The 13897-nt window shown below is 39.6% G+C and overlaps 2 protein-coding genes across 5 annotated transcripts in view; both read left to right on the top strand.

Moving 5' to 3' along the window:
• Window positions 1-13897, top strand: part of LOC106883578 (GATOR complex protein Iml1) — a 137056-nt gene that overhangs the window by 6905 nt on the left and 116254 nt on the right. The gene's annotated exons all lie outside the window — the stretch shown is intronic.
• Window positions 12259-12997, top strand: LOC149137790 (uncharacterized). The gene has a single exon (XM_089359636.1). It carries the CDS (start codon window positions 12409-12411, stop codon window positions 12859-12861), a length of 453 nt encoding a protein of 150 aa, XP_089215762.1. The 5' UTR covers window positions 12259-12408; the 3' UTR covers window positions 12862-12997.

The following is a 13897-nucleotide window of genomic DNA, read 5'->3' as shown; positions in this document are numbered from 1 at the left end:
GAATCTGGCAGTCAATCCTGACTTGCCAACTTTAGGGAGTCAAATCTCAAGGACTTTCTTAAATATTTGAAATTGCAGCAAAGTGCTTCTCCTGACTAATGACTGGTCACTCTGTGATGGAGATGTCATTTGCAGATATTGAGAAATGGATTTTGATGACCACCTTTGTCTTCTTCAGCACCATGGACCTTGACTTAGCAAGTCAACCATGTTCAGGTGATGAGTTTCTCATATACTTGTAGGTTCTTTCCTTTTATGTTGTTGTGATGGTAAGGTTAGCACATTTCTACCTTCTGTCTTGATTCATTTGACTACCATCTTCATGATAAGAGTAAAAAGAATAATGAAGATGGGTACCTGTTATTATTCTTTTTTCAAACCAATGTCAGTCATTTCTGAGCCAGAAGTGATTCTTAGCCTGCAATTATTGTAGTAACCCAGGATCAGGTCCTTGACTTTATTGGGAACAGAGTGTTGTTGCAATGTAAGCTCAACCAGTCTGTGTTGTTTGGATACATAAGCATTTACCAAGTCCAGCCATAGTATGACTGGGTTACCTTTGTTCTCATAGGCTTCTCTGATAAGCTGTGTAACTACATTACTCCAAGTAACCAGAAATATCAAGAAACCCATGATTCTGTTCTGAAGGCTTGATGTCAGTCTATGGAGAACAATGCTGTAAAACACCTTCCCTTCGACAGTTAGTATTGAAATTGACTGAAAGTGATTGATATTCTAGGAGTTTTCTTTTTTGGGAAACCAAATGGTTGCTACATTCCCACTGATCAGCAATACTCCCCATTTGCCATATCTACTTCAAAATCTACCGTGAACATTGCTTGTATATTAAATAGGACACACTACTGGGGCCTGTAGCAGATGCAGAGCATGCTGCTTTGGTGACCCCCTCTCAAACTTAGATGAGATTTTAATGAGTTCAACTCTTTTTCTTACACTGGAGCTACTCAGAGTGTCATTGAGTAACACATGAACTTTCTCAATTGAGCACATTAGACTGTTAGTGTGTCTGATTCCTAGTAATCAGTTTGTAAAACCAAAGAGATTGGCAGCACATGCAGTTCTGTTCCTGGGTCTCTCTTTTCCCTTTCCTCCGTGTCACTTTACTCTGAGAAGAATCATGAGATTTTTTCCTTAGGATGCTCCTTAAGTCATCTATGGCTTTTTTTCTCTACTTCAGTGGAAATCCTAAACTGCGTTTTGAGGGTTTGAAACTTCTACCTGTGTTGGTATATGATGCATGAGTAAATCTTTCTGAACTATAGCTGACAGTGACAACAATCATTTACGGAGTTGACTGTTTGCATCTCCTATAGTTGAGACTTCAAAGATATCATTGACATCTGTATCAAACTGCAGCCGTTTATTCCTGTTGGAGGCTGAGAGTCCACTTAATCTACTGCTGCTGAACTAATCTGCTGAGGTTAGGAGATGGTGATGTATGAAGAAATTGGGCTCTTCCTGTGTTTCAGGAGGCAAAAGGCCAGTGCACTGCATCTTGTTCTCTCGCTCCATACATTTCACTTTGACCTGATGGATTTAAAACTTTGATAATTCTTCCACAATTGACTGCAACATACTGTAATCTAATCATTAGCAGGGGTTGTTAAGTATGATCTATCCTTTGGAGATTTCATCTTTCCCCACCTTTTGGGATTTCCTGGAGATATATATCTGAAGTTGTTGTGATAGTTCACTGGGTTTTTTTTATTACAAAAGGTATGGATGGGATGCTAACACATATTGTCCTGCATGTTGTCATTTGGCAGTTACCCAATCTATTCCTAGGTGTCACTGATTCAGTCAAGCTTCTGTGTGCAGGATACATCTCCTGGTTGAGCTGTTAATCAAATTTTACTTTAAGACCTCCCAATTTGAGGGTACAACGAATGAGTTTAAGAAGATGATGATTTCTTCAATCCATGAAATTACTAAATTAGCTTCGGTTGTAACTTCAAATGAAGTAACACCAATTCACCATATGCAAGAAGTGCATATATTCCCCCCTTCCTTAAATCAGTTTTATGCATGTGTTAATATATGTGTGTGACTCTGTGTGTATGTATGTTTATAAATATATGAAAATGTGCATCATCATCATCATCATCATCATCGTTTAACGTCCGCTTTCCATGCTAGCATGGGTTGGACGATTTGACTGAGGACTGGTGAAACTGGATGGCAACACCAGGCTCCAATCTAATTTGGCAGAGTTTCTACAGCTGGATGCCCTTCCTAACACCAACCACTCAGAGAGTGTAGTGGGTGCTTTTACGTGTCACCCGCACGAAGGCCAGTCAGGCGGTACTGGCAACGGCCACGATATATATATATATATATATATATATATATATATATATATATATATATCTTTTTTTTTTTAATTTAGGTAGTTTTTATTCTCTGTATCATTTTACCTTAATTAGTATTTATGGGAAAAAAGAGAGAAATAATTTCAATGAAGTGAATAAATAAATAAATATGTATAAATGCAGATAGAGAGAGTGAATTGAGACTTGAATTGGAAAGTGACTAATGGTATGTATATATGTCAAAAGTTCAGACAGAAACAATATAGTAGATTCACAAGTCTAAAGTTCACTGCAAAACAAGACTAGTCAAAGAGTATAATTTTAAACTAACATACTTTAAGTTGAAGTATCAAAAGTAACAAAAAGAAGAAGAAAAAAAAATAGAGCCGAGAAAGGATAAAATGAAAGAGAACAGAAAGGCAAGGAGACTCCCTTCCACTCAGGCTTATAAAAACTTGTCAGAAACTGATTTTCAACAGATGTGATGGAATTGTGTCAGTGACCAGGTTGCAGAAGCATGCCACAAAATTTTTTGAAACTTCATAACTGTAATATTAAGATATAATTGGAAAGTGAATATAAGTGCAGGCTTGGCTGCGTGGTAAGAAACTTGCTTCCCAACCACATAGCTCTGGGTTGAGTCCCACTGCATGGAACCTTGGGCAAAATGTCTTCTACTATAGCCTCAGGCTGACCAAAGCCTTGTGAGTGGATTTGGTAGACGGAAACTAAAATAAGGCTGTTGTATATATATGTGTGTGTATGTCTGTGTTTGCTCCACGGCACTGTTTGACAACTGGTGTTGGTGTGTTTGTGTCCCTGTAACTTGGCAGTTCAGCAAAATGGACTGATAAAATAAGTACCAGGCTTAAAAAAAAAAACAGAAAAAATAATGGGGTTGATTCATTCGACTACAAATTCTTCAAGGCTGTACCCCAGCATGGTTGCAGTCTAATGACTGAAACAAGTATAAGATAACAGCTATGGGGTTTTCTTTAGTGTTTAAAATAGCCCTTCCTTAGGAGTACCATAAAATGGGTGCTTTCAGATGCTTGAAGGTCTCTGTAAGTAGTTGATTGATAGTTTCTGCTACCTTGGTGAATCAATTAGCAGCAGACACGGTTTGATAGCATAGTGGCCAGAATAAAGAGGAGGTAGAAGAAGTCTAGGGAGTTGTTAGCTCTTCTAGCACAATAAAGGAATTTGTGACAAAACATGAGAAATTTTGAAAGTAGAAGGTTGCAAAGGCTGAAACAAAATGAGGTGAGTATGCAGGATGTGTAATGTGAATGTAGTCGATTTGACAGATCACAAATGATCTAAAGGAAAAACTAGAGATAAGAGAGGAATAAGATGTAGTATTCATGAGAGAGGTGTTTGATAGTCTGGGCATGTAATGCATATGAAGGAAGACAGTTGAGTAAAGCAGTACCAAGTGATTCAAGTTGAAAGAACCTGTGGAAGAAGACCAAGGAAGGGAAAGAATTGGTGAAATCAAACTTCTATTTCTCAAAGCTATTTTGCTCACCTGTCTTGACAACCAAGCCATTAATTGTTGATGAGTTCCCTTGTTGGCTGAGTAACCCATTTCATTATATCATTATGGACTTTCCTTGGTAACACGTCCCTACATCATGGAGAGATGTGACTTCCCAGTTTTAACAAAGGTGTTGTGTCTCGGAAGGTGAGTATCGCAAACAAACTCAGCAATATTTGAAAAGAGCTCTGCAATCATCACATGAATGAGATATGATTCTGCAAGTCACATGAATGCATCTCAGGCTAGGGGTGCAATAACTTTGAATAAAAACTGATGCAAGTTAGACAGAACTTTTAGTCCTGACACAAGCCCTCTGTTACTGGTACCATAATGAAATGAATGCAGTCCATGCTGTAAGTGCTTGGTGGTAGGAAGGGCATCTACCCATTAAAACCATATTGAAAAAGAAAACATTGGCTATTTTCTCCATTACCATTATAGATGAAGGTCTGAAAGTGGCAAACTGCTGTGAAATTCACCCTATCCATGACGGCATGGACAATCTGATATAAAATCATGATAGTGATGATAATGTCATTGTTTCTATGAAGATAAAGTATTTTAAGAAGAGAAGTGTAGTTCACTTACAGCATTGAAGTACAGAAGTAGATTAATGAATGAAATGAGGAATAAGGAAAGCTTCTAAGAATGCAGAAAGTTTAAAAACGAAGACCATTATATTTTGTACTGGCACAAGCACTGGATTATCTAAAATGGCAGGATCTATGTAGATACACATTTCTTTGACAGTATTCTTCTGAAGATAGGCATTCGTAGAAACCTTCCTTGTTTCTCATTTCTTTCAAACTATTTCAATAATTTATATTGTGTTGGAGGTGCAATGGCCCAGTGGTTAGGGCAGCGGACTCGCGGTCATAGGATTGCGGTTTCGATTTCCAGACCGGGTGTTGTGAGTGTTTATTGAGTGAAAACACCTAAAGCTCCACGAGGCTCCGGCAGGGGATGGTGGTGAACCCTGCTGTACTCTTTCACCACAACTTTCTCTCACTCTTACTTCCTGTTTCTGTTGTGCCTGTAATTCAAAGGGTCAACCTTGTCACACTGTGTCACGCTGAATATCCCCGAGAACTACGTTAAGGGTACACGTGTCTGTGGAGTGCTCAGCCACTTGCACGTTAATTTCATGAGCAGGCTGTTCCATTGATCGGATCAACTGGAACCCTCGATGTCGTAAGCGACGGAGTGCCAACAACAACAATATATATTGTGTTATGCTGTTTTAGAAAATAATTTGTTTCTTAGACTAATGCTACTGGAATATTTGTATGTAATTATGTAGCAATTACATTGGTTGAGTGACAGGTTGAAAAAAGAAAGGGTGTAAAAAAACTGGTTTTGACTGAAATACATTTGATCATAAGTCTGCTCATTCAAAATTGACATAAGACTTAACAATGATGACAATAACATTGACTGAATAATAAATACTATAAATTTGTTTAGTTATTGCTATTGCTATCTGATATACCCACCTTTCCTGAAAATTTCTTCTACGACAGGACCAGAACTCACAAATATGCGACACTAAACTAACTATTGTTCTGTATCAGTGCTCTGCAACCGGTATGCCACAGCACACTGTTGTGGCACAAGACAATGCTAGGTGTGCCGCAGTGTAACCTGAATATTATTTTTCCCCCCTATACTTAGCTATATTTTTAGTTCAGGTGTGCCACTGAATTTTGAAAAGAATATAAAAGTGTACCACAAGCGAAAGAGGCTGCAGAACACTGTTCTATATCTTCACATTTTTGTCTGCTTTTCATGCTGGCATGGTTTTGACAGGTTGTCACAATCCAATTGAATTCTTATTTGGAGTCATCATCATCCTAGATAGGTCAAGGGCCACATGTCTCACTCATACATTCCATTTTTGGCAAGGTTTCTACAACTGGACGCCTTTCTTAATACCAACCACTTTATACAGTGCACTGGGTGCATTACATCATGGCATGTTCTTCCAAGACCATAGAATCCTTTCTATCCTACATTGTCTCCATTTGTAACAGATATGTGTAAAAGTGAATAGAGGAATGAGTGATGACAAAGAGAACAAAAGTGATGGGGTGAAAGACTAGAAAATCATTGTCACCACCACCACCACCACCATTATTATATGAGTAGGTGGGGGGAAGAGTGATAGAGGGGAGAGTTTGAAAGCTGACAGTCATGAAGAGATAATGTTTGTAGATACATGCTATTTGTTGGTAATATGATTGAGTAGAGAAACAGTATGAGTTGCATGAAAGAGAAAGACAGAGTAAGAGGTGTGACAAAGAAATGATAAAGAGAAATGGAATACTATTAGTGGTGAGAGATGGTCAGAGAGATCATATAGGATATATATATATACATATATATATAATGAGAATGACAAGGGTGATGGTAGGAGGTATTGAAAACAGACAGAGCTAATGTCATTCTTCAGTTACATAGGCACCATGATGAGAGGGATAAAGAGAAAATTGCAGATGGACTGATCTAATGATATATCTTATTACACAAGCAGAGTGGTGCAGTGAATAGAAGGTGAATGACAGATGAGAGGGTAGCAAAGAAAGGGCGCTTTGACAATAACATAACAGACAAGATGCCCAAAATTGATACATTATACCAGGGCTGGATTAAGACCCATTGAGGCCCTAAGCACTTAAAAGATTTTGGTGCCTCCATAAAAGATTAAGTAATTCAAAATATAAACAATTTGTTGGCACTCCGTCGCTTACGACCTCGAGGGTTCCAGTTGATCCGATCAACGGAACAGCCAGCTCATGAAATTAACGTGCAAGTGGCTGAGCACTCCACAGACACGTGTACCCTTAACGTAGTTCTCGGGGAGATTCAGCGTGACACAGTGTGACAAGGTTGACCCTTTGAATTACAGGCACAACAGAAACAGGAAGTAAGAGTGAAAGAAAGTTGTGGTGAAAGAGTACAGCAGGGTTCACCACCATCCCCTGCCGGAGCCTCATGGAGCTTTAGGCGTTTTCACTCAATAAACACTCACAACGCCCAGTCTGGGATTCGAAACCGCGATCCTACGACCGCGAGTTTGCTACCCTAACTGCTGGGCCATTGCGCCTCCCAATATAAACAATAACAAAGCATAAAATAAATTTCTATTTTTCAAAGTGAAACAAAAGAGTAAGAGTGAAAATAATGGGTATTTTTGTATACTTCCACTTTATATTTGGAAAGTTTCCTTCTACTTTTTTGGATTGCTGTGTTTTTGATCAGATCCTCAAAATTAATCTTAGGTAAAACATCTACATCTATACTTAGTAGAGATAAAGGCATCCTGAATATTATTTTAGCAAGTTTAAAGTGATTTCTTTTGTGCTGTAAACCATTTACCATTTCTGTTGTGCCCCCCCCCCCCCTCATTCCCTTGATGCCCTAAGCATGTGTTTATTTCGCTTAATGGTTAATCCAGCATGTCATTATACATCCCAGTCTTGATTATTGGATTGTGTTCGATTACCTATGATCTGTCCACTGCAGGACAATGGCCTCACTAACCACGGTCTGATGTGTTAGCTGTAAAATTTGAGCTTGAGATCATACCAGTTTAATTAGCCTACTCTACCACACTGACTCGATATGGTTTGGCAGAGGAATGAAATTTTTTATTCTCATATCTAGAAGTTGTTAAGTTGCTTGCCTCGACCCCAGTGCTCAGCTGATACTTATTTTGTCAACCCTGAAAGGATGAAAGGTAAAGTTGACTGTGGTGGATGAACTACCACTAAGCATTTTGCCCAGCATGCCAACAATTCTGCTAGCTTACTGCCTTAATAGTAATAATTATATTAATAATAATAATAATTCTTTCTAATAAAGGCTTAAGGCCTGAAATTTTGGGGGAAGGGGGGCAAGTTGATTACATCGACCCCTGTATTCAATTGGTACTTATTTCATCAACTCCGAAAAGATGAAAGGCAAAGTCATCCTTGGCGGAATTTGAATGCAGAACATAGAGACAGACAAAATGCTGGTAAGCATTTTGCCTGGCATGCTAATGACTCTACCTGTTCATCACCTTTGTAATAATAATAATAATGATAATAATAATAATAATAATAATGATAACAATAATTCGAGATCAGCAGAATTTGATGTCAGAATGTGGCGATGGGCGAAATACTGCTAAAGATTTCATCTAGCATGCTAATGATTCTGCCAACTCGCTGTCTTAATAATAATAATAATAATAATAATAATAATAATAATAATAATGATAATAATGATAGATTATTATCACTATTTAATATCCATTGTGCCTTTCTTGACAGGTGAGTGGAGCTATATGTGGTCAGATTAATAAGTATCCGGGCTATTGCCATAGTAACAAAGCTAAAGCATGCAGAGTGAAGCAGCTTGGCACAGATTGACCTTGAACACTGCTGTGCATGTGCTCTAAGTTTTAACCTTCTAGCTCAGTTCCCCTGTTTACAGCAGTGCTTGGAAGGAAGGTGTGTAGCGTGTGATCATTGCATTGACCATGACAGAGAAAGTTGAGCAGAGACTCTGCATCAAATTTTGCCAAAAGCTTGGCAATACCTGCTCAGAGACCTATACAAAGTTTTCAAATGGTTTTCATCGTTCTCGACACAATCAAGGAGATCTTGTGCAACTGAAACTGAGTGTCTTTTTGGTCAGCTCAAAGCAGTTTTGACACAAACTTAGCAGACATGTATCTCATACCCAAATCTTCCATAACAATGGACTGAACTGAACCATAACTAATCTGCAAAGCCTCTAGCAACTCATGGATGGTGATTTGACGATTTCTCGTCACAGCTGTATGTACATCTGTGAAAGTTTTCTTAGTTCTGCTGGTTGCAGGTCTCCCAGAACATTCGTCAATGTTGACATTTTTTTAGCTATCTTGGAGACGTCTGACCCACTCACACACTTGTGTGCAGCACACACACTCCTCTCCACACACTTTCTGCAACTTTGCATAGACCTCTGAACAGGTATCGCCATTACAGCTTTCTCTGTTATGGTCAATGCGATGATCACATGCTACACACCTTCCTTCCAAGCACTGCGGTAAAAAGCAGAAGTGAGCTTGCACATTAAAACTTAGTGCACATGCACAGCAGAGTTCAAGGTCAATATGTGCCAAATGGCTTCACTCTGCATGTTTTAGCTTCGTTACTATGGCAACAGTCTGGATACTTATTTATCAGACCTCATATTTGAAAATTTAACTCTTGAAGTTTTGCTATCATTCTCCCATTGACAACTCTTTTGATAATAGTGCTCACCATTTCTGATCTTGAACTCTAGTGTCACCACATTTCATACACCCACTTCCTTCTTGATGACTTGTTTTTACTTCATTTATTGTGTTATTTCTTCCTCGCTGTTTCTAACTCAGATCTAGAAGTATCTTCATAGACAAAAATCTTTGATTGTTTAACCCCACCCATCCAGATGATTATCTAAATATAATTACAACTGTCTCGACATTAACTATGTAATTATGAGTTATGGGAATTTCGAGTATTTTTTCATATCTGAAAGCAATCACATAAAGAAAATACTGGGATAGGTACAGGCATGGCTGTGTGGTTAAGAAGCTCACTTTGCAATCATATGGTTTCAGGTTCAGTAGTATTGCAAGGCACCTTGGGTGTGTTCTATTATAGCCCCAGATTGACCAATGTCTTGTGAGTGACTATGTTTACCAGTGTTTCTCAACCTTTTTATCCTTGCATAACCCTTAAAATATATTACATGTCTCAAGGAACCTCTGCACAAAAAAATTATATACTATACTAGGCGCAGGAGTGGCTGTGTGGTAAGTAGCTTGCTTACCAACCACATTGTTCTGGGTTCATTCCCACTGCATGGCATCTTGGGCAAATGTCTTCTACTATAGCCTCGGGCCGACCAAAGCCTTGTGAGTGGATTTGGTAGACGGAAACTGAAAGAAGCCTGTCATATATATGTATGTATATATATATATATATATATATATATATATATATATATATATATATATGTATGTATGTGTGTGTTTATATGTTTGTGTGTCTGTGTTTGTCCCCCCCAACATCACTTGACAACTGATGCTGGTCTGTTTACGTCCCTGTAACTTAGCTGTTCGGCAAAAGAGAATAAGTACTAGGCTTACAAAGAATAAATCCTGGGGTCGATTTGCTCGCCTAAAAGCGGTTCTCCAGCATGGCCACAGTCAAATGACTGAAACCAGTGAAAGAAAGAGTAAAAGAGTATATCTTTCTCGTATAGTTTTCATTGTAGTTCACATGGTAAATATCATATATATATATGCTTGTTACATTATTTTGATAACGTAATAGGTTAGATAGGATGATGTCTATATTATAATAACCAATATGTTGTGCATGTATAGTAATACTACAATCATGAAATTAGCATTAACTTAACGCACTCTTTCTTGCGGAACTCCTAGGAACCTTTTGTGGAGCCCCAGTTAAGAAAAGCTGATGTAGACCATAATGAGATTTGAACGAGGAAAATGGTACCGATGCCCACGAGGTTACATGATGAAAAGGCCGGAAGAGGAGGTGGGGGGTGGGGGAAAGTTCTTTCTAAGATAGGAGAGTGAAAAAGGGAGATGAATCTGTGCGTTTGCGAAAGTCTGCGAGTGTGTGCGTGATAACAGAACGTGTGTGTGCGTATGTATGTGTGTGTGTGTGTGTGTGTGTGTGTGCATGGTTTGGTGGTTTATCTGTTAGTGTGTTTGTGTGTGTGTGTGTGTATGACGTAGTGGAAGAAATTAGTAGCAGGACTGGTTAGTGGACGCTGTAGACAGTGTAGGTAGAAGGTCAACAGGTGGTTATTTGGGTGTGTGTGTGTTCGTGTTTGTGTGGGGTTGTCGGTGTTAGGTACGTGTACGTGTGTGTGTGTGTGTATTTTGTATGTGCGCGTGTGTGTATGTGTATGTTTTCTGTGCGTGCGTGTGTGTTTGTGTGTATGTGCGTTGCTGTGTACGTGTGTGTGCGTGCGTTTGCTATTGTATATGCGTGTGTTGTTTATGCCCATGTCTGTATGATTGTATGCGTGTCTGTGTGAGTGTGTAGTGTTGGTGAGAAGTGTGTGTGTATGTGGGTGTGTGCGTGTGTGTGTATATGTGTGGATGTGCGTGTGTGTGTGGGATTGTGAGTGTTAGGTACGGGTGTGTGTGTGTTTATGTGTGTCTGTATGTGTTTCCGTGTGCGCATGTGTGTATATTTTTTGTGCATGCGTGTATGTGTATGTTTTCGTGCGTGCATATGTGTTATGTATATGAGTGAGTATTGTGTATGTGAGAGGTGTGTGTGCATGTGTGTATATGTGTATGCGTGCATGTGTGTATATGTGTATGTGTGTCGTGTATGTGTGTGTGTATGTGTGTGTGTGTGTGGTTTTATGTATGTGAGGGGTGTGTATGTGTGTGCGTGCGTATGTGTGCCAGGTATGTGTGTTATTTTGTGTGTGCACTCCTGTGTGTATGTGTGTGCATGTGTATGTAGGCGTGCGCGTATATATGGGTGTGTGTGTGTATATATGTGCGTTCGGCTATGTGTGTGTGAGGGCGCGTATGTATGTTTGTCATGTATGTGGGCGGTATATATGTAAGGTGTGTGGGTATGTGTGCGTGTAGGTAGTGGTGAGATAAAAAGTGGAAAAAAGTAAGTGTAATAACAAGAGAATAATGGATATAATGTAAGGGGGACGAGGGGGGGTTAAAAAAAAAAAAAAAAAAAAGAAATTATGTAAAGTGTTGCAGGGACGTAAAGGGAGAGTCATAAGGAAGAGAAGGCTGCGTTGAGTCCGAAGGGGAAAGAAGAATTAAGGTTGAAAATGTAGCGTTGCTCCAAGTGGAGTCGCGAGGGAGTGGACCCATGGTGCAGGGCGAGGCCAAAAACGGAGATGTTAGAGGGAGAGTGGTTGGGCAGTTGGAAGTGACGGCCGACAGGGGAGTCCGAACCTAGCCGAACGTCCCTTAGGTGTTCGGTGAAACGGTCGGCCAGCCGGCGGCCCGTCTGCCCCACGTAGAGTTCTCATGATCTGTAACACTAACTTCAGAGAATCAGCCAGCCTCCTAATCACTTATCAATCTGGTAGGCACATAAGCTAGATTGACTACCTCCTCACCAGGCAACGAGATAGATGATACTTAAAAATATAAAGTCTTTCCCAGGTGAAGAGTGTATAGCCCAACCAACATAAAGTTACGAGTTAGTGACTTCAGAATTAGAGCTAGAAAGACTTAGAGAAATAAACCAATTTGGGAAAGAAGACTATGGAAGCTCAAAGACCAAGCAAACAGACAAAAATTTAGAGATTTCCTAATGGACACTTCTGATGAAAGAGAGGAAAAGTTGGGGACATACAGCTTAGAGGACAATTGGAAGTTTCTACAGGACAATCTACTGAGGGCTACAGATGAAATCTGTGGTTGGTGCAGAGTCCCTGCTAGATCAAGGGTGACATGGTAGTGGAACAAGGCGGTAGACAGTGTTATAAAAGCAAAAAGACATGCCTGGAAAGACTGGAAAAAATGGTGGAAGCAGAGAATTATATCAGGTAGCCAAAAGCGCAGGTAGGCGTCAGGTTTACATAGCAAAAGGAATAGCTGAAGGTAAGAGAATTGCAAATGATCTACAGCGTGAGGTGCTCAGGATTGCAAAGCAGTGTACCAGAGAGAATAGAAATGTGGTGGGTGAGAAATGTGTGCAAATGGATAATGGTATGCTTGCACTTAGTGACTTAGAGAAGAAAAATGCATGGAAGTGTCACTATGAAAGGTTACTAAATGTGGAAAATGAATGGGAGAAGGAGAGTCTACCAAATATCGAACCAATTGAAGGACCAGCCATCAGAGTTGATAGCAGCATAATAGATACTGCAATTAAGGACATGAAGACAAGGAAGGCTCCTGAGCCATCAGGAATCACTGCTGAGATGATTAAAATTTCCAGTGGTGAATGATACAGTTTAGTCACCCATATAGTTAATCAGGTTATTCAAGAAGGCACCATCCCCAATGACTGGTGTAGTAGTATGATAGTTAGCTGCTATAAGGGTAAAGCTGATGCCTTAGATAGAAACAACTGCTGAAGTATTAAACTGCTGGACCAAGTCATGAAAGTTACTGAGAGGGTTATTGCTCAATTGATTAGGAATAGAATTAAACTAGATGAAATGCAGTTTGGTTTTGTACCTGGAAAGAGTACCACAGATGCCATCTTCCTAGTGAAACAACAGCTGGAAAAGTACTTGGCCAAAAGTAAGCCATTGTACTTAGCCTTTGTCGACCTGGAGAAAGCTTTTGATAGAATTCCCCACTCTGTTATATGGTGGTCTCTTAGGAAGCTAGGAGTAGAGAAGTGGCTTGTTAGAACTGTACAAGCCATGTACAGTGGTACTGTCAATAAGATGAGAGTTGGCCATGAATGCAGTGATGAATTTAGCGTACAGGTAGGGGTCCATCAGGGCTCAGTTCTCACCCCACTTTTATTCATTATAGTCCTCTAGGTCATAATGGAGGAATTCAAAACTGGGTGCCCATGGAAACTACTATATGCTGATGACCTTGCTTTTCTTACAGAATCTTTAGCAGAAATGGAGAAGAAATTCCAGGTATGGAAACAAAACCAGGAATCAAAGAACCTTAAAGCTAACCTAGCTAAGACCAAAGTTGTTAGTAAGAAAGAAAATAAAACTCTCTTTCCTCCAGGTAAATGGCCCTGCTCAATATGTAGGAAAGGAGTTGGAAGAAATTCCATTTGCTGTGCCCAGTGCAAACTATGGACACATAAGAGGTGCAGTGGAATCACAGGTAGATTAACGGATAAAGTCGTCTTTGTATGTGGCAGATGTGCAGGAACAATAAGCATTAAGAGAACATGAGACTTAAATTCTCTCAAATGCCCAGGAGGCTCTCTTGAAGTTGTAGATAGTTTCTGTTACCTAGGTGACCAAATTAGCAATGGTGGAGGATGCTCTGAAAGTATTGTTTCTAGAA

This window comes from Octopus bimaculoides, chromosome 1 (assembly GCF_046866305.1).
Source record: "Octopus bimaculoides isolate indiv1 chromosome 1, ASM4686630v1, whole genome shotgun sequence".
Lineage (NCBI taxonomy): Eukaryota > Metazoa > Mollusca > Cephalopoda > Octopoda > Octopodidae > Octopus > Octopus bimaculoides.
This window is presented reverse-complemented; position numbering and strand designations above follow the sequence as displayed.